The sequence below is a fragment of the Limanda limanda genome, chromosome 9 (assembly GCF_963576545.1).
Source record: "Limanda limanda chromosome 9, fLimLim1.1, whole genome shotgun sequence".
Taxonomy (NCBI): Eukaryota; Metazoa; Chordata; class Actinopteri; order Pleuronectiformes; family Pleuronectidae; genus Limanda; species Limanda limanda.
The window spans coordinates 15019049-15040123 of NC_083644.1; the positions used below are offsets into that span (position 1 = coordinate 15019049).

At 42.3% G+C, this 21075-nt stretch overlaps 1 protein-coding gene across 1 annotated transcript in view; it reads right to left on the minus strand.

Annotated features, from left to right (window-relative positions):
* insrb (insulin receptor b) overlaps positions 1-21075 on the minus strand; it is a 71705-nt gene that overhangs the window by 29642 nt on the left and 20988 nt on the right. Inside the window, exon 2 of the mRNA XM_061078293.1 lies at positions 19245-19793. Coding sequence (XP_060934276.1) covers positions 19245-19793 — 549 coding nt within the window. The remainder of the gene's footprint in view (positions 1-19244; positions 19794-21075) is intronic.

Consider the following 21075-nt stretch of genomic DNA (forward strand, 5'->3'; position numbering starts at 1 on the left):
GCTCAGCTGGTTTAAAGGAATTTGGGGAAAGTTGGGGGATCTTTTGCTTCTGTTTGCTCTACTTTTTGATCATCTGTCTGTGTCATCATTCGTCTGTCTGATCGCTCAAATAACAGCTTCCTTTTGTTCGGAACTGGAAATGTTCGTGGGAAAACCGAAGCCTGGAACCTGCAATGGGTTCTGATGGTTGTAAGGAGAACAGGTCCACAATTATATGGATACAAGAAGAACATGTAAGATGTTCCTCACTAAAAAACAAATACATTTCATACCATAACTTTTCAGATATTTTCAGATTTCTATTTCTATTCAAACTTTAATCAGCCTTGCAAATTTAATCTAGTTTGAGATTGTTAGAGTTTGGATTTAAATAAAACGTTCACAGAATCTGCATCATCAACATTCACAGGGCCGCAGGATTTAGAATAAGCAACTATTGGCTGTGTTGTGGATAGTAAAGCAGCAGACAGATACGGATGTTTCCAAGTTCATTTTACATCAAACACTAATCTTAACCTATGATTGAATCAGTCACCTCAAACCAACAGCAGCAGGTATTTCTGACAACAAAGTGTGTGATCATGTTCTAAAAAGTCCTCAAATCCAGCATAAAATGTCACTTATTTATAGGCTGTGGAGAAACACTAAACCTACCATTGAGTTTACATTGTCATTTCTTTGCACTTTTTGACAAGACAGATACATCTGATGACGCCTCCCTGACTTACAGCCGGTCCACCCCTCAAACGTGCCCCCGTTGTAATGCTAATGCAGCGCAGGCTGCTCTAAAACCTCTGCTAATTAAAATCTTAGTTCCAATAACTGCCAGACTAAAGAGATTTGGCATAAGCACACACTATTAACTCCGGCGCAGAGAATGAAGGGAGATAATGTGCGTGCATTGCAGTGTGTGCACGGGTGTGCATTCACAAGACAATGACAAGCTGTATCTATGAGATGCATGGACAGTTACTCATGCAAGTCTCAGAAAACAAAAGTCTTGCAAACAGGCTGACACTAATGTTACACCCTCAATGTAAGAGAATGCACAGTTAGGTAGACAGGCCATTAACAGATGCCGCTGGCACTCTGGTCAGAGTGTACCATGACATGTCGGTGATGATGGGAGGGGGAGAGTAATGCCGATGCAGCATGAGAAAACACAGTGTGATAGAATGCAGTGATACAGAAGCCCAGAAGAAGCGATTGGTTGATGGAAGCAGGGGGTACGGCAGACAGAAGAGGGGATTTTCAGCTCATGAGGAGGAAAGGAGCTGAACGAGCCAAAGCAAAGAATGAGCATGTACATTAAGGACAGTGAACTGTAAGGAAGCAGACACGTGGCCCTGTGAGGGAAACAATTAGCAAAATAAAACGCAGCATGGATTCAACAGTTCCAGCGTTAAGAGCTCTCCGTTTCTGTCCGCATATCCCTCATACTCACTCACTCACACACTCTGATCAGTTTGCTTTGACAAATACCCCTCCCCCAGTCTTGTTTTTCTCTCCTGGTACAGGAATTCATGGGGCGTCTCCTCAAAAACAAGATTACGGTGGACACTTCATTTACCTAGGAGGGCCATTAGAGACAGAGTTACATTTCAGTTACAATTCCCATTCTAAAAATCTCTCTGTTGCCTGAGGAAACTAAATTTATTGATGGTATATTTAAAGAATCCACTTTATTAGCTGCTTTAAATATAATGTGATTATTTGAATAATCGTTTCATGGAATGATTCCCATCTGCATCCAAACTACTTCAGTCAATCCATGCTCTCTCCTGTATAATAAACCCAGAAATAATCAAGCTTTGACACAAATAAATGTTAGTATGATAATGACGATACCAGTTTTCATGGGAAGTCGCAAATCAGCATTTTGATACCCGACAACACTGCATGAATTGAAGAGACTGAGTGTAGGAATTTTAAAAGGATATGACAGTAATTTACTGGGTTTAACTCGACATTAGTGCCAACTTCAGTTTCTCACTTCTGTCGTTCACTGCATGTTTCTGTCTGCAAAGCTGCCAAGTGTGAGACTGTGAGCAAGGAGGAGGAGCTGGTTCACATGTATTAGATTTTATTTTATTTTAACATGTCATAATTAACATACGACTCAAAGCTAAACAAAACGGTCCAGGCAAAGTTAAGCACCAACATGCATCTCTTAAATGTGACAGAAAAGAAAGGAATACACTTGCTCATTAAGAAACATCCAGGCTGTAATATAACAATACAAATAGCAGGGAATTAAAACAATGAATCATCTTTGGTCATTGTTCAATGGGATTAAACCCGTAACATAGTACAACAATATTTTCCGAATATAATTCCAAAATATTTAAATCATCTGCTGATTCCAGTCCCTCTAGTAATAACGTGTACATGCGCTTTCCACAACCTCAAGACAATAGAATCTGCAGCTTTATTCACAACATGTTTTCCTTTTACAAACCAAACAACCGTGCACGTGGTGTACACACTACTTCCAAGAATTTAGATATATCAGAAATACAAACCACATAATCTCCTCTGTCGGGGCATAATAACACGCTGCAGCCTGCATTACTGAACAGTGACCTGTAACAAAGAGTTGCGCTCAAGGCTTCCACTGCCTTTGGATGTTATGCAGCTATAATTGACTTGATCCTCTTCCCTGGTGGGTTCAGTCCAAATTTGATAATAACATAAAAAGCAAATAATCAAACAAAAAAAATTGCTGGAGGTTCCACCAGCCAAACAAAGGCTCTTCACTGAGGTGCTGTTTCAGTCTGAAAACACTCACAAACTATGACAACTGCAGCTAGCACTTAATGTGGACATTCAACGCAGAAAGCAGAGGAGAGCCGAGTCCTGGAGCCAGCCTCAGATACATGCCAGGCTAAGGCACATGGCGTCCCTTCAGGGGCCTGCCTGAAAAACAAACCCCGGCTGAGGGATTTACACAGCGGGGTGACTGCTGTAGAAGAAGGGTCCGACCACAAAGGACTACCTGTTTGTATCGTGTGGCCATATGTGTGCATGTGTGTGTATGCATGTATGCACATACATAATACATGTAAACCAGGCTAAAGGACAAAAGAATAGGGAACATAGCACATACGTTAGGAGGGAGGGGAAAGGGTGTCAGGGGTCGAAGAGGCCCTGCTTATCCTTGGGGGCGCAGGTGTTTTCAGCCGAGGCCCCTCTAGTAGGCAGGCAGCTCGCCGGAGTGGGTGGGTGGCACACAAAGAGAAAAGCCTTTACCAGAGGTAAACAGGGTGAACGACAAACTAACAGACGTTACCTGAGGCTCGTGGCAAGCTTTCAATTCGCAAATGCTAATAAAACATGGAATAAATAACAAAGGCAGTAAATTAAATGTTCCTAAAATTCCTTCCTATCTTGATTTTCTGTCTTTGATGCCGCTGTGCTGATGAATGAGACTTTATCTCTAAGATAACAGCCTGCGATGGTCACCAATGCTGCATTCAAAATCGTACCAACACAGCACAGGAGGAACCTGTATTTACTGTTATAAAGAATAAGTGACTGAGGTCCACCACCGTGCTCATTACCATGGGTTTATGTAGCCCCATAGGTGCTGTCTGCTGAGCTCTGTGCTTTAGTCGACAGCGTCAACTTTTATTTTTAATCAGAAATTATTGAGATTTTATCGTGAGAGACCAAAGTAGCACAGAAGGACCCCTGTGGGAACAAGCGTCAGTAGTAAGCAATGTCTGGGGTTTGCTTTGCTCTCACATAAACTTGATTACACTCAAATGAGGAGGTTTTTACGATACTGTATAAATACCTGGGATAAGTGTGAAAGTGTGGGTCATATCTGAGATGCTGTATTGAAGCAGCCTGCAAAAGAAATTTGTTTGATAGCTATTTTATCATTATGGTTGGGACTTTAATATGAGTTCCATACCCATACATATAGTAGGGTTTTTTGTTTTCATCGATTAAACTAGACTGAGACTCTTTAAAAAATATTTCAACTTTAATGTTAGGGTGGGAAGGTGGTAAGAAGACAATGCGATTAAATGAAGGTTCATGATTCTTAATCGCTGTCAATCACAGATATAACCTGATAACGAGTCTGCACTCCATCCCTGAACCAACACACTACTGTTTACAAGTACACAATGTACTGGATGGCCAAAATCTTAATCTTATTAGACCACACTTTTATGTGTAACATCACACACACCTTAAAGCAGTCCACCCAAGGCAGACTAACACCCAAAGCGGATTTCTGCACATCCAAGCAAATGACAGAAAGTGCAAGAAGTGTATCTGAGGATGCTGCCAAACGACACACAATGCTCAGAAATAAAAACACGCTGCCGGCAGCTCAGTTGGCTACTGTACAATTGTTATTCCAAGAACTGCTGATGTTCTGTGTGTGAGGGACGGAAAAAAGCAAACATTCACGTGTGAGCATCAACGCATAAGCATTAACACAAGTGCACACAATAACAGGTGGGTTCCACTTCCTACATACCCAACCCATATATTAATGATTTGAATAATGACGAAAAGGTGTGACACAGGTCTGAGAGTTGATCGTGAACTTGTTTTTAACTAAATGTAGCAACAAGGAAAAACAAAATGCTTATGATTTTTTTTTCTACTGTGAACTAGCGAGCCCACGTTTCAGCGGTCAGCTTCTAAATATGATACTTGCTCTCACATCACTACACCGCTGTATAACAGATGTGATTCTCTGCCACAAGACGTTGGCTTGGCAAAAAGGTAAACAGCAACATGTGTGTCTTTGTAATAAGATTTTAAAAAGTAGAACCATTGAGGTCATCAACCCACGGGCGATTCCTGGAATAAGGAAGCGTTTGCTAAGGGACTTGTTGACAGTGGTGTGTGCAGAGCAAATATTATCATTCACAAAGGAGGAAATCTAAAATACTGCTGTTGTTTTCACCGTTTGGTCTTGGACGTGAAGAAAAGAAAAGAGGGCATTACCATGAGCTGGGACTCCTTCAATTAATCACCCATAATGGAACTAGCCATGTAAATCTTTGGCTGTTTCATTAACTGATTGGCAGCAACACTAATGATCAATAATCAGCATAACTCAAACCACTGAACAAACAAACACATGGGGAATTGGTGATCTTGAGATGCTAAATAATTTACTAACTTTATCCATTGTTAATATATTCTCCGTAGATCAAACTCATAGTGATTTATCATTGTGATCTCTGGCTCTATTTCTAATTATTTATGACCCTAACCCTGCTAGAAATGGCAAATAAATATAATCAAGACAAAGAAAATAAAGAAAATATCAAATTAAGCAAATGCTCTAGAGTTATGGATATTATGTAATAGGGCTGTATGATTCTGAAAAAAATGCTCTCAAGGGTCACCATTATTTTCCTAGTATAAATGTTTAAGGCACTCCTTTACTTAATGAGAAGCAAACGCAACAAAAAAGATGGCGTCTGGTTAAGGACCAGCACATCAGATTTGGACAACAGAAGGCTCCTGCTTCTAGATTAAATACACCAGTGTCACATTTTTAATAGGAGCTCTGCGATGTTGTAAAATATCATATCACAGCTTCAAATCAACCATATTAGCACTAAGACCAAGCTCGCACGGGTGAAGAGTGCCATGCATTACAACAGTTATACTTCTGCAGTCCAGGGAAGTGCTATTGGCACATTTATCCCTGTCGGTGGTACACATGAGACGATGAAACTGGAGCAGCTGTCTCAATCTACACATGGAAGTACTGTCCACAGTATGGACATATGAAGCGCCAGACAGTCCCTCCTCCAGACATACGTCCCCGGCAGAGAGAACAGGGGGGTGTGTTTGTCATCCAAGCTGTTCCATGCATCCGTCCCTCCATCACTGCTGTCCGCTCCTCAGAGGGGGTCGCACATACCGAGCCAACCACAATCTCACACACACACACACACACTTACAAGCACCAACTTTGAACATTAAGAAAACCATTAAGGACAGGCTGAGTTGTTCAGAAGAACACGGCTGAATGCTTGTGTTCATTCAAACATCAGCCCACTGATTCAATAATAACATTTTATTTAGACTCTAAAGTTACCATGCAGTTGAACCAACACTTCACTTACGGGGTGTCAATAAGAATGAAATATAATCTTCATAATGGAGTTGTCTCGGACGCATAATAAACAAGACTCGAGACCAACAATGAATATCAGCAGCTACATTCCTGTGGTCCTATTTCTGCCACTGCTTCCACATCCTTTTGGTAAGGCTGACCTCTCTCTGCGAGTGTTAACCCCTCCAGCAACAGGATTGCACTTCCAGTAATAGGAGCCCCGCCCAGTTCCTCCCTTGGTGTTACCATTCCTTCTCTGGGAGGAACTGAGGGATAAACATACAACACACTAAACAGGACCCAACTCCTTAGGCCCAACCTCCAAGTGCACATGTCTGCACAGGCATGGTCGCACACAGATATTCACCTCTGCCCCCAGACTCCCCTCTACCCACAAGCCCTTGCAACCAATTAGTTTCCTGGAATTGGCCAGAGGGGTGCCCATCTCCTGCCTTACTCCACTGGGATTGGTTGAGCCGGGCGGCAGGAAGAGAGATGGTGGGCGATAAGGGGGAGACAAACGCCAGCATTGCTCCTGGGGGCTTACATTTTATGTGGATGACAAGCAGAGCCATTTGTAATCAGCCGTGTCAGAAACCTAACCGTTTCCTAAGTTTCCCATTCATCTTCCAGTTCCAACACAGTCCACAGAAAAAAAAAAGAAAAAGCAAACCTTGTGACTAGAAACAGATTCTCTTGGAAGTGTGTTTTTTTTCCCCCTTGGCGCCTTATTTCAGAAGCAGTCATGCTGAGTGAAAATGGCAGTTCCACAATGGTGGTCTGATCACTGGGTCAGTTGGCTGGAGGTTGGCAGATGCACTGGTGTTGTTGTTGTGCATTTGCTAAAGTTCAGTGGGCCTCTCTTGTGGTTGATATAAATTACAGTGTCACATGCTTGTGGTGGACACACCAGAAATACTCTGGTCCGGGTTAATCTCATTTACCTAAATTATGAGTCGTGTAGATCGCTGATACAGAACACACAGGCAAAATTTTAAAAAAAGGAAAGAAAACCAACGGCACATGACAACAAAATTCCGCGTGAGAGAAAATAAAACTAATTCCACTCCATCTCTGTCAAGATATGAATCGCAAGGGGAGGGGAAGGGGGGGTAGTTAGATGAGATATGGGTAAACGCAGCGCACACGCACAGAAACACAGGTGCAGCATGATTCATTCAAAATACCAGCAAAACATAGTTGGGAGCGTCACGTGTGTCATGTGTGTGCGGAGCAGTCGGTGGAGTGCAGTATGTCTGGCTGACAGGCTGCGAGCAGAGCACCAGAGCAGAACCTTTTTTAGTTGCAACAATGCCATCACAAGGCCCCAAGCGGCAGACACTGGAGAGGAGGCAACAGCCAAAGCATTCTAAATATTAGCTGAGCTGGACGTCACTCTGCCTGGTGATACACACACAAACACATGAGTCGTAAGAGTCTGTCTCACTAGCTCATGGTCTATATTAAGAACAACCCATTGGTCCTAGTCAGTGTCATCTTCCGTATATATTAGGAGACGGAAATAATGGGGGAGGACATTTTGATTTCATTGCCGCTTCCTCAAATTGGAAAGGTCTGCAGAGATCCCTGTGGAATGTCCAGCATATTCATATTCATATGTATTTCCTCACATACAAATTGGTTTATTTTTTTCAATCATCTTTATGCTGAGGCATTAACTTAAAGGCTTTCTTTAGAAATTATAGTTAAGTGCATGATTGCATTTATTAATAAATCATTATATTAAAATAAAGTCCAGTACAATGTGTGTGAGTCCCTATATGATCATTAAAATCATTAAACAGACACATTTTTACTGAGACTCGTTGTTGTATTTCCTGATCCAGTCCTTTTTATTTAAACATCCAAACATCCAAATATTACTTGGCTCAAGCTTTATGTAACAATGAAAAATTATAGGAAATTTATTGTCTTTGGGTCAAACAAGATCATTTTACTATTCTCACCAAATTATCAATACATGAATCACGAAGGCAGATTAACTAATATTGAAAATACTTGACAGCTGCAGCCCATCTTCAAGCAGCTGTCTTCGTCTTGTGCTGTAATGTTTTCTTCCTTTACACTTTCCCTAAATAGGGTGGAGAGTTGCTCTGAGCGACACACCCCTCATTCAAGAAGACACAACACCGCAGCAAACACCAACACACAAACATCTCCAAAGCCACACACATAACTGTGCAGAATAGCAGTAAGAAGAGTTATAGTCACTTAGCAGTCACATATTACAGATGGAAAGTCATTCTTACACAAACTGAAAAAAAATACAATTCACATTTTTTTGCCAACAACACGAGCTGTCGACAAACGTGTTACGACCAATCACACGGTGAGTAACTCAGACATGCACCAATCACAGGCCCACACACTGCCACGGCAGCCATCTTTAGTAACTGGAGCCAAGGCTGACAAGTTTGGTCTATCATTTTGAGGCCCAGAAATTCCTGCATGTCTGCATACCACAGCATGGAAGGGGAAGGAAGAGGGGGAGAGAGAGCACACAAAGCAAGGGAGCAGAGAGAGAAAAAAAAAAAGGGGAAAGGGAGGGATTGCGGAGGGAGGATCTTTCAGATGAGGAGGAGCAACAGGAGCTGGGAACAGAAATGGACGGAGAAAAAGAACGAAACAGGAGAGAATTAATGTCTTCTCTTTTCCATCAAACTGTTTGAGCAGCGCCTGATGCTTTTTCCAGACTTTCCCACACATGGCCGGACGACTAGACTATCCCATCCATGTTTGTAAATGTATTAACTGCATTCATTCCTCATGAGGGCAGTGGTGCCATCACAAGTGTTGAAGTGCAGGGAACACATACTAGGAGCATGACTGCACTCGTGTCCTGTGCTACAGTTTGCCACTTCTGTTCAATACAGTCACCGTACTGCAGGAGAGACAAGGGCGGACCGTGGAACAGCAGCAGCCAGTTTTACTGCGGTCGTCTTGCTCTGTCACCACTCTGGTATTATCAGGGGATGCATTAATGCAAAAACAGAAGGATTATTGTGGCTATTTTGTATCTGTCTCGCAAATGTATATTAACACTCAAGCTATCAGGAAGAGAGCTGAGAAGGCATGAGCAGCTAAGGGAGTTTATGGACCTGATATATTTACAGCATCCTTTTTATACTACAGGACACTTATGGCATGATGAAGACAGACCAGAGGAGCGGCGGTGGTGAAGCCAGACGCTCAGCTACAGAAACTGTAAATGAAAATTCAGTTAAAGTAGAAGCCTTTTTGTTTAAAGATGATCAAACATGAAATTTAGCTCCTGTAAACACCTCATTTTATAAAAGCATGAGGCACGGTCGCACATACACATATGTAGCAGGGCTGAAGTTTTGCCTCCTGTTCACTTCCATTCTGTCCTAGCAAGCGTATAAAATATTCGCTTCCTGTGGCGAGGCAAAAGCCGCAGCGTGGGTTTGCACGGAGTTTAACTGCAGTGAACTTTGACCAGCCACGTCACAGCCTCAGCCAATACCAATGACGTTTGTGTGTTTGACCCCACTTGGCTGTAGTTTTCATAGAGAGCCAAAATGGAATAGTGTTTTCAGGATCTGAACCTGGAGGTACACTGGCCAATTGAAGTTGCTGTCACCATCGGTGCGAAAATTGAGACAACATTTAGTAGAAATGGCATTTTGAAGATTAAGACTTAATGTTTTAGGATTCAGTTAACAAGTGGTTTAAGGTTAGGGTATGAGTAACGGACCAGGGAATGCTTTTTGTCAATGAGTGTTCCCACAGGAATAGATGGACATGTCTGTGGGTGAGTTCAAGTGCTACCCTGTAGTTATGGCCGGCAAACGGCCCGCTGGTTTCTGACCCCTCCTCTACTTGCTCACCCCTGACCAGGGTGGGTCAACCCAGGGTCACATTCTCCCAATAATGCACCCATGCATCTGTCCACCCCATCCTCCCTCACCGCAAAGCCCAGTGTCACAAGGATCGCCTTAAATAGACAAAGGTTCCCCGGACCACACCACTCCAGGCTGCACTTGGGGGGGGGGTAGCAGTCATCAAAGCTCCATTTACAGAGAAATTATGCTTCTTTCCCAGACACTTAGCACATTCTGTGTAGGGCTGCATTCCCTGAAGGATACTGCTGTTGTTGTTGTTGTTTTGCACTGATAGAAACCTATTAAATGGCTCAAGGAAAAGAGCAGTTTCCTGAAAGCCAAGGACATGACATTCAGCGAAGTGAGTGAGATGGGTCTGGACAGAAATACATGGAAAGAGTTGGGTTTGGACGCAACTTCAAGGATGGGGAGTTCAAATGAGGATGAACAAGTTCAGTTCAGGAAAAGCTTTAGAAACCCAAAGCTGATTTCCAACGCTGAATTATATGGACTTTTTCCCGTGTGCTTTAAGTATTAAGTATTTTCTAGTGTTTTTACTCAACTGTAGCAGTGTGTAAAACATCAAAACAAGTGGACAAGGAATGATGAAAGGATGAATAATATTCATTTTGTAAGTCTGAGTTGTCAGATTAGCAAGAACTCAACCCCAAGAATACCTGTGGGAAATGATGTGTTCCCAAGAAGAGGATGTAACAACAAAGTTCTTGAGAATTTTAAATCTCCAAATATCCCTCCCAGCCGAGCCGTGGCAACACCTCAAAGTCACCCAGGAAATTCCAAGTATTTGATGGAGCATAAGCGTCACATATTCCAAATACAGTACATACTAGCAGCTGTAGTTACAGACTATGTTAAGCCTCAACCACGCGGTTCTGAGTTAATGTATGCTTGAACTGAAGCTGCAGTGGCGTTGCCTGTACATTGAGTTTATGACGTACAGGTTAGGACTGCATTTGCTTTTAATTAGTCACAAAGCAATACCAGACCAGTGTTGCAATATTGACTTTATCATTATTAGATTTTGTTGCAGGTATGGGGAGACTTTGGTGAAATACATGATATCTAATTTACTAAAGTAAATTACAGTACTAGATTTGAAGGTTCAGTTACTCTGCTATGTTCCTAATCATCCACATATTGAAATAAAGGAATTTTCTCACTTCAGTAGTGCAGATCCTAAATGCAATTGTGTCACTCTTGTTTTCTATGAACCAATGATCAGATGGAGGAACTACAAGCAGAGCTCAGGAAGTCTACTACGCCACTTATCCCCCAACTTTCAATTGGTGTCATTTCATCCCTTCCAAGGGGATCTGACAACCATTCACACTTGGTCTCATGTGACTCCAGCGACTTGTTCCAACAGCCAGAAGCGCTAATGAACTAAGAGACATAAATGGACTTGATTACGACCTCACAGAGGTTAAGTGCCTGGGTCTCCCCGCCAGTCGGTGATAACTAAAGACGGATGAGAGTGGAAACGTCTTGGAGTAACTACAGCCAAGTCCAGTTGGTCTTATCTACTTTGATGACTGTTCGTTGGTATTCAGACAGCTGGAGGCCAAATAGGGTCATTCTCAACTGTTGAGGAAACCCATTCACTACAGAAATATGCAGATGAGAATAAGGTTGCACCACTAATGATGATTTTAGATGGGAAACCTTAGTGATATTCAAGTCATGTGATTTCTGCATCACATCATTTAAATGCGGAAGGTGCTTCCATTAGTTGCATTTACCAATCAGAAACACACAAACCTTTTCAAGTCTCTAATACATAAAAAATATTTTTTATTTCACTCAGGTTTCCTTACATGCAAATCAAAAATGTGTATAAAGACAAGGTACTATATGTTTCGTATATAATTTCAGATTCTGACCTCTAAAGAGATAATTTGAATATACACACTTTGTTTACTTACTTTCACACTGTTTGTGCAAGTAGTTTTTACCTAGAGGTAACATTTGGGTACAATTAATAATACTGCAATGTTCCAAGCTATCATGTTGGAATCCATCAAATGACAACACAAACCATGTTGGCACATTACCATGAGATAGTGCTGCTGGTGATCAGCCTGTGTCTCGACTGTGTGTGGTTGAAGGCTTGATGTCAGAACTGGTAGCAGGCGGTCATATGATCTCGCCAAACACCTGAAAACAATCCCTCTCCTCGACCGGAGGGAGGGTCGTGTTAATTTCCTCCATCTCACACAAACCCTTTAATGCAATCCTTACAGCTCACCTCTCGTCAATGCTGCCCTGCAATCTAATATCTGAAATAGCGCTACATGACCCGGGGGATTGCATTTGCGGGAGGCTTGCAAAACAATGAATGGCATAAACCCTTTGCCGGACTGTCAGTGCTTTGTTTCTGTTGAAGGGTTACGGACCAGTAGAGCTGTCAACTATTCATTTTACTTTCCTTTACTTTCATTTGCTCTCACGTGTAAATAATATTGGCACGTCCCACTCTCTTCCACCCCCCCAGCCTTCCCCCAGGGATCAGTTATACAGCTCGGCAGTAGGAAGTGCCTTGTACAAAGGCAGGAAGTAATGAGGAAGTCCTTTCACACTGCTCAGGCTGTAACAACCACTCGCCTGCCAACATGCTTTCCAACACAAATTCTCACATCAAACCACACATACACATGCAGAGGGAATCAAACTATTACGCTCATTAGGTAGTCTCCTTCTCGATATATACCTGTCCTACTTGAAAAGTGTATATTAAAATGAAAAAAAAGAAAAGTAAGTTTATATTTGCAGATAATTGCCTGTCTCTTTTGACACCAACAGTGCAGCACTAGTAGCCATACATCTAGATACAGCATGTTGGTATCATCAAATGCTCTCTCCTCTCAGCACTATGGGCTACGTACATGTCTACTGACAGTTAGGATAGTGGGCAGCAGTGTCAGCGTGCTCCACTTAGCCTTGTGTGTCAGTTGTGCTCCATTTGGCCCTGTGTGCAAGTGTGTATTTGTTTTGCATGTGTCACACTGACATATAAGCAGGAGCACTGCGTGTGCGTGTGTGTTCGGAGAGAAGGATGTGGGAGTGTCAGTCCATTGATGAGCTGGAGGAGAGAGACTTTTTCAGATCCCCTGGGGCGCAGGGCTAGCACCGCCTTCCTGCTACTGGACTCACTGTACGTGAAGGGGAGGGAAGCGCACATACACACACCCACACGTACCCAACTGATGCCAGCTTATCAAAGTTCATTCGGCTACCAGGGAAGAAAACACATGAGCATTATAACAACCTCTCCCTCTCCTGTTGTCTGTCACTATCCCTCCTTCCTTCTTCTCTTCCCCTCTCTTTTAGTTTTTGTCTCTTCCCCCCACTCAATGTCCCTTATAAGATATTCATGGTAATTTAAACACCAGCAAGTGTGTGTGTGATGTCTGTGTGTTGTTCTGTAAGGCAGGCTAGGAGAGAAAAGCTTCAACTATCACAAATGGACAGCATCAAATGAGGGCTTACTCCTGTCTTTAGTAATAAGTGTGAGAAAGATGTGAACAATAGTACGCCACGCTCTGTTTCTGAGCGAGCGTCTCTCATATCAGGATCACGTTTACTGCAATTCACTTAACTCAGCACTAGAGGTAAATTTGACACAATTTAAATACAATAATTAAAGTGTTTGCTCTGTTATTTTTCTTGTTAGAATGCAGCATGAAGAGTAGACATTCATCTTTTGGGGAAATAATCAATTCCCTGAAAAATTATGATTGCATTCACAAATCTACGTATTGTAGGAACATTAGTTATGGTTATGATTGTAAAATCTATACTGACAGTTGGGCATTTGTCACAGTTGTTGTCTTATAGCTCTAACACTTATGCTGGCATGACCTCAATTCAACTTGAAAGCATACAGTCACAAACCAGACAGCTTCCTGAGCGTTTCTAGTACAATATGTTCCAGAAACACATGTGTACCACATGTTCAAGTCTTTGTTTTCCTCTCACTGTCTAGAACTTGTTTAGTTAACTGTAAAACCAGCTTCCATTTCCAGGCAGCCAGGTTAATTCCAGCAAGGGAGAATACTGCACAGGATAGCATTTCTAGCTCAAATCCATTCTTACTGGAAAAGCATCTGGGTCAAAGTTCAAGTGGCCCCAGGCCTCCAGATTGTTATTTTGTGGCTGCATTTTGTGACCATTTATAGACACAGTGAGATAAATGTGCCGCTATGTCCTTTAGGCATTTACTGCACCCGTCACAATTGTTGATTCCCAGCAGGGAAAGAGAATCACTGAGTGTGTGTTTGTGTTATTTACACAGGTGATTGGCAGTGGCCCAATGTGTCCAGAGGTTTTTGCTTCACAGATCGGTAAAACATCAAGTTTAATGAAGCATTTGAAAAGCATTTCATCTACTCTGCGAATAATATGAGATAGTTGTTACAGTCAGAATTTTTTGATTTCATGGAAGATTTAAAACTAAGTAAAAGTTGGGAAACTTAATACTTTTTTGTAATAACTGAAACGTCAGTGTTCAATAACAAATACATTTTGCGTCATGTTCTTTACTACTTACTTGATAATAACAAAGAGGCAAAACGTCCTGGACATGAATAATGATGCTTGGACTCTCACAAACAAAGAAATCACGGTGGGGGGGGAGTTGAACACCATTTATAAAAAAGTATAAAACTTGTGCACTCAGTCAAGCTGTCGCTCTGCATTTACATTCTGATGTTCCCTTGTGCCATCGAGCACTAAACGGCTAATCAAGAGCAGCAGCTTCAGAAAAACTTTCGTATCACTCTCATGAGAAGCAAATGCAGGAACTGAAGCAAAGAGAAGAAGAGAGAGAAGTGTGTGTGGAAGCAGCCGGAGTGGAGACACTTTTACACCCCAATTAAGAGGCTGGGCCAGTGAAGTGTTTTTGTTTGGTTGTGGGTGCAGGCCAACAGCACGCTCCATTGAGCGCCTCCATCCTTAATACTGTCATTTTCTTCCTCTCTTTAGCCTCCTCTAGCTTGGCCGTTTGCCACTCTGGCAAAAGGGTGCGAGTCTGTGTGTGAGCGTGGTTTTGGAGTGTGTGTGTGCGTGTGTGTGTGTGCGTGTACCTGGGAGCCACACTTGAAAACACCCCGCCATGTTTGTTTTGCTCTGTTTATCTTGCTTTGCCCAACCCCTTCTCTTCCCCTCCTGGCCTCCTCATCTGGCCCTCGTCTTATCCGCACTGACTTGTCCACGTTCATCTGATAGCATGAGAATTAAAGCACTAATGGAAACAACAGCGACAACAACATCGATTTCCAAGGCGACCGTGAACAGCGGCTGAAGAGACAACTTAAGTTTGCAGTTTGATATGGTCAATTTTTGTCCAGTATACAAGATATTTCATGACCACTTGAGAAGAACAACATAATGACACAATAGGATTTTAACATGCACAGATGTTAAGGGGTTCAACACTTTGGAAAATAGACCGTTTGGCTTTTCTTACCAAGCTAGACGAGAAGATAGATACTGCTGTCTCACGCCCGTCATTTAGGTACAAATGTATGACTTAGCATAAAAACTGAAAGAGGAAGAACTGAGAGCTGGACGCATTTCAAAACTTTACTGATTAACATGGTACATTTTGGTCTTCTACCAAACTGATCAATCTGTGTCTATGTCAACTGGTTTCTTTCCTAACCCCAAAATTAATGTTGTGGTAAATATCCAGGTACATTCATGTAGATCTGTTGGTGGGAAACAACTCAAGCAATATTTCATATTTACCACTTCAGCCAAAGCTAAAATCAGTCAGTAGGAGCAGTTAATTCTATGTTTTATAAAGTTCTCATGTCTAAAAAGTATATTCATATCCCTACTCCTGACTAAAGTTTGGTGATGTACAAGCTGCATTAAACTCTAGTTAGAAAGAGGGTCACAAAGTCATAGTGGATGACGCACGTTGACCCGTTCATATCGACCAACATCAGAGGTTAAACTTGTGTGACTACGTCGGTCTGATTGAGGTTCCTGCAACGGAGAGAGGGCATTTACGCTGTGTGTGTGTGTGTGTGTGTGTGTGTGTTAGTGTGCTCTTGAAAACAATTGAACAACCAACAAAGCACATAGTCGCATGCGGAGTGATCTTTAACCTGAAAAGCCTTCTCTCCTCCTGCTTGTGTGTATGCGGTTGTGTGTGCGAGTTGTGCAAGCGTAGTGGTGGCTGGTGGCTGTAATACCAGATAGAAAACCAACAGCTTGTTCCCATTCTCTCATTCTTTCATCTGTGAATATTACACTTACTTTCTTTGTACCTGCACTTTTCTCTCCCGTTACTTTGAAAACGAAAAATCTGTTTCCCAGCCTTGTGTGTGTTTATGATTTGTATTTAACCATCAGCCAGTATAAGGGTCTAATATCCATCTGTATCACATTTGTAGATACAGCATTGTATCATCCAGTGTTTATATTTCCACTGCCATTAGGGGGGACCCAAACCCCCAGGAAGCTATTAAAAAAAATGGGAAAATGTAATATTTTATTGATTTTATTTACCCGACTTATGTTCACTCCTTTCATTTTAGCTCAGTGTGACATTTGTAACATTTGCTGGCTCTTGGGATTGACAACAACTGACTTAAGGACCCTGTACATTTAAACATTTACGCACACATGGATGTACACCCACACACATGGACGCAGTGGTTTTCCTGCCTGTAAGTAAGGGATGTGTGTGAGATCAGAGGAATGCAGGTTCTCCCCTGGCTCTTACCTAAGGCAACTGGAACCCTGTAAAAAAACACAACAAAAACAACCCCGCAGTTTCCACTCACACATAAACTTTAATGCCCCGTCTAATGTTCCTTTGCTCTGCACCCGCGTCTGTAAGCGCACACATGTGTGTATGTGTGCACGTCTTAGTTTGTAAACTGTGACTTTTTATTCACAGAAACTCTAATTAAAGATCCTATAGTTTTCCCAACGCCACCACCCAGCACGTGTTCCAGTCGGTAGCGCTGCACAAGCACCGAAGGGAAACACAATTTTCTCTCTGTGGATGTTTTTATCTTGCAAACTTATGTCCTCTAGGTTGACCTGTGAGGATACACTACTATGAAGCTGCAGAATAGTAGTTTTAAACAGACTTAAACCTAATGGAAAGTATGACATTATCTTTATAAATACTGTGATGGTCTTTTATTTTTATATATTAATTCTATTATCTTAAAAAGTAATGATTTGAAAAAAAAACTTGCTTAAAGTATGAGAGTTAAGTTACTGTGGGCTTAAAGCAACGTTGTGTATCTGTGGCTTTTACCTTTACTAGGAACAAGTACCTAAGTACACACATCACACTCGCAAACACATCAAACGCACAACATTTAGTCAGTGTGCACGTATCATTCCAATGTGCAGCCCACACACACGCACTCTTCCCCCCACCACAGGGGCAGGCAACCATTGCCTCATGTTCTAGAAATGGCTCCTGCTTTGACACACAGCTCGACTAAACTGGTGCCTGTCACATGACGCAGAGCACAGCGTCATGCCTGCTGCTCTGGCCTATCGGAGGCTAAGGAGACATGAACGCAAATGTAAACGTGGTGTGTGACGTACTGTGCATGCACACTCCTCTTTATCATTCCACATACTTTTTCCTAATGGTCAGGCCTGTTCTTCTCTGAGACAGAGAACACAGCCCGTATCTATCGAGCTTCGAAAGAAGTAAATGTACAGTAAGAGGAGTGAAAAGATTCTTACCACATCAACAAGTGCAGACTGGGAGAGTGCATAGAAAGTCAGGGACCAGAGTTATCTAATATGCTTTGTAATGAATTATACATATAACTTCAGCTAACATATAATTCATCACGACAAATAATATTTTGTGCCGTCACTCTTTCACGGCGGTGGGTGCGAGACTCTGTCTCTACACTGCAGCTATCTGAGACCTCCCTCAAACATTTGGAATTCTTATTAATTTACTCTAAGTCTTAAGTATTTTTGATAGGTGGCTTTTAAGGCCTTTGCCTATAGTTGCATTTTTTCCATTCAATTAATTTGCTCGCTATATTTTTCAGTCAAGTATCTAGTCAATGCAGGTTTTTTAAAACAATACATCTTTCCTGTTTACACAAATAACAGCAGCTTTTCATTTTAGATTTCCAAGTTTTCCAACAGCAGTCGTCACCGGGACAATACACAAAATCATTCTTCCCGTGTAATGCTTGAAATAATTGCAACAAAGTGAGTACTTTACACATTCTTACAGTCAAAACTCTGAGGCAAAGTGTGCAAAGAGGCGGACAATGAGACACAAAGTGAACCATTTCCTGTATTACTTTCCCAAAAGTCGGACCTGGCAGAAAATTGAGGGGCCGACATTACAAAGGCGGACTGCATAGTCAATGTTTGAGCCTAAACATGGCCGAGGTCGTCAAGCTTTGAGCGCTAGCCTTTCTAGCAGACACAGACACAAGAGGAAAAAAAAACAACACAAGCTATAATCGCCCTCAAAAAATAATAAGCATTCTCTCTGTGAGTCTTACAATAGAAGCCATTCTCTGCTTTTATGGTAGGAGAGAAAAAGACTGACTGACTGGCCAACACACTGGCAGCTGCACCGAGCAAACCCACAGCTCTTCTACTTTACTTTAAGAAGAGGAAATCTGCACAATTTCGAACAAGCATATTTAATGTACTGTTTTATGCCCGTCTGACAACTCTCACTCCAACCTCCTGCTTTCAGGGCCTTTTCTTCCCATAATTCTCTACTTCTGAATGTGCACTTCCCTGACTCGACAATGCAGTTGAGTCATTTCACACATCAAGCAGACCCTGAGCCTGTAATTACAGATCACTTGCCCACAATGATCCAGTCAATGAATGTTAATCAGAGGGCGTGGCGTGTCCACCACCCCTTGCTGCTGATATTAGGACATGCCCTCTGCATCACAGAAATCATTACATGAACCATTTGGAATGAAAACACCAGTTGCCTCAATTGATTTCTTTGGGAGGAAGAAATCTCCAGTGCATATTGTCACTGTGTGTTCCAATGGAGCACGTTGCAACAAGTTGTGTGATGGATTCTAGAAAGGTGCTAAACTATCATGTCTGCACACAGCAGCCAGTCAATATGAAGACTTCTCCACTGCCCCATGCAAAAAGGTCAGTTTTCTTTGTTTTATTAAGTGAGTAAGAGGCTCATTTAAAGACCTGACAACGATCAATTGGGTAAAAAAAAAACTGTGTGACACGAAAAGACAGAATACGCTCAGCTGTTGGAGACAAGTTAACACACTTACTTGTCTGACAGTGGTTCTGCGACCAGCATCGTGACCTGAAGTGTCCGTTGATGGTGTTCTGCTGGCAGATGTTCTGACCTTGGGCCGTGCCAGGACACACGTCGCCACACTCCCTCTCGTTCTTATTGGCCACGATGAAGTTGTCCTCCACCGAGTCTAGGATCTTGGACCAGTCCAGGGTGGCCAGGTAGCACAGGTCTGGGTTCTTCTCAATCCTCACGGCGCCCCGGGTGATATTCATGAGACTGTAAAAGCCCACCTCTTTCAGCTGCAGCATCTCATAAAGCACAAGAGCGTAGTTGAAGAAGAGGTTGTTGCCACGGATCACTGTCAGGTTGGGGAAGAGATCGCTGAGCTTCTCAAGGCCGTAGACCCTAAAGAGAAGCACAAAGTCGGTCACAACTCGTAGCTTCGGGTAGCTGAGGCCACGAAAGTCCTCGGCCTTGGTCTTGAACATGAGCAGAATCTTCAGGTGTCCCTCGATGATGGTGCAGTTCTCCAACGACTGGAGGGTGGTCACATTGTTCCGGATGTCCTTGCTCGGGCATACTGGAAGAACAGAGAGAAGATGATGGAGAGAGTTATTAGAGAATATTACAGTCATGAGTTACGTAAGTAGTAGTTTTTATTGAATCAATAGTTAAATTGTGTTTACTTAATATGTTTACTTTAGCTTTATTGAGACACCTTTCTACAACTTCACACATTCCTTTAACATTCCAATTCTAATTTGACTTTGGTTTTATAAAAGGCATAATGGGTGAAAAAGTGTTCTCTTGGTATGACAGCTTCATCAACATATCCTTCTTTTCCCATTTAAGCCATGAAACCTCTAGTGATTTACATAAAGTAGAGCAGAGCCATTCATGAATCTTCCTCACTCAAGTCCCCTCTGCAATTTGACTGGCTGGCCTCTCTCTCTCTCTCTCTCTCTCTCTCTCTCTCTCTCTCTCTCTCTCTCTCTCTCTCTCTCTCTCTCTCTCTCTCTCTCCTCTCTCTCTCTCTCTCTCTCTCTCTCTCTCTCTCTCTCTCTCTCTCTCTCTCTCTCTCTCTCTCTCTCTCTCTCTCTCTCTCTCTCTCTCTCTCTCTCTCTCTCTCTCTCTCTCTCTCTCTCTCTCTCTCTCTCTCTCTCTCTCTCTCTCTCTCTCTCTCTCTCTCTCTCTCTCTCTCTCTCTCTCTCTCTCTCTCTCTCTCTCTCTCTCTCTCTCTCTCTCTCTCTCTCTCTCTCTCTCTCTCTCTCTCTCTCTCTCACACTCTCTCTCTCTCTCTCACACACTCTAACACACACACACACTCTAACACACTGTATGGCACTGTCTGATCTGAATAAAGCAGACGTGAAGGGGTTAAATTGAAATAAAGCCTCGAACCAAATGGTTATCCATGCTCATTCATACTCTTTACTGCACACACACACGCACAATATTCAATTAGGATGACAGTAACTTCAGGAGGTGTACGGAGGGAAGCAGCATGCTGCTGTGGCTCACTACAAGTAATGAGATGCACATTGTTAATGTTTTCTACAGCGGTTACAGGAGCATTTCGAAGTGGCCAGGGAGATGACTGAAAGAAAACAGCATTATCCTTGTAAATATATCACAAAAATATATCTATGTTTTTTTTTTTTTTTAAACTAATCTTACAGAGTCATATAATAATTGTAACTGCATGGTATAGCAATTATCTAAACAAGGTTACAAAGTGCTTCACCAACTGCAGTTTCTAAGATATTCTGTACTGTACCGTCAAAAACTCAACATCAACAACAATCCTAACGGTGGCATGTCTTGACCAGATTACTCAAATTTTGAACAAGCTCATCAGTCAA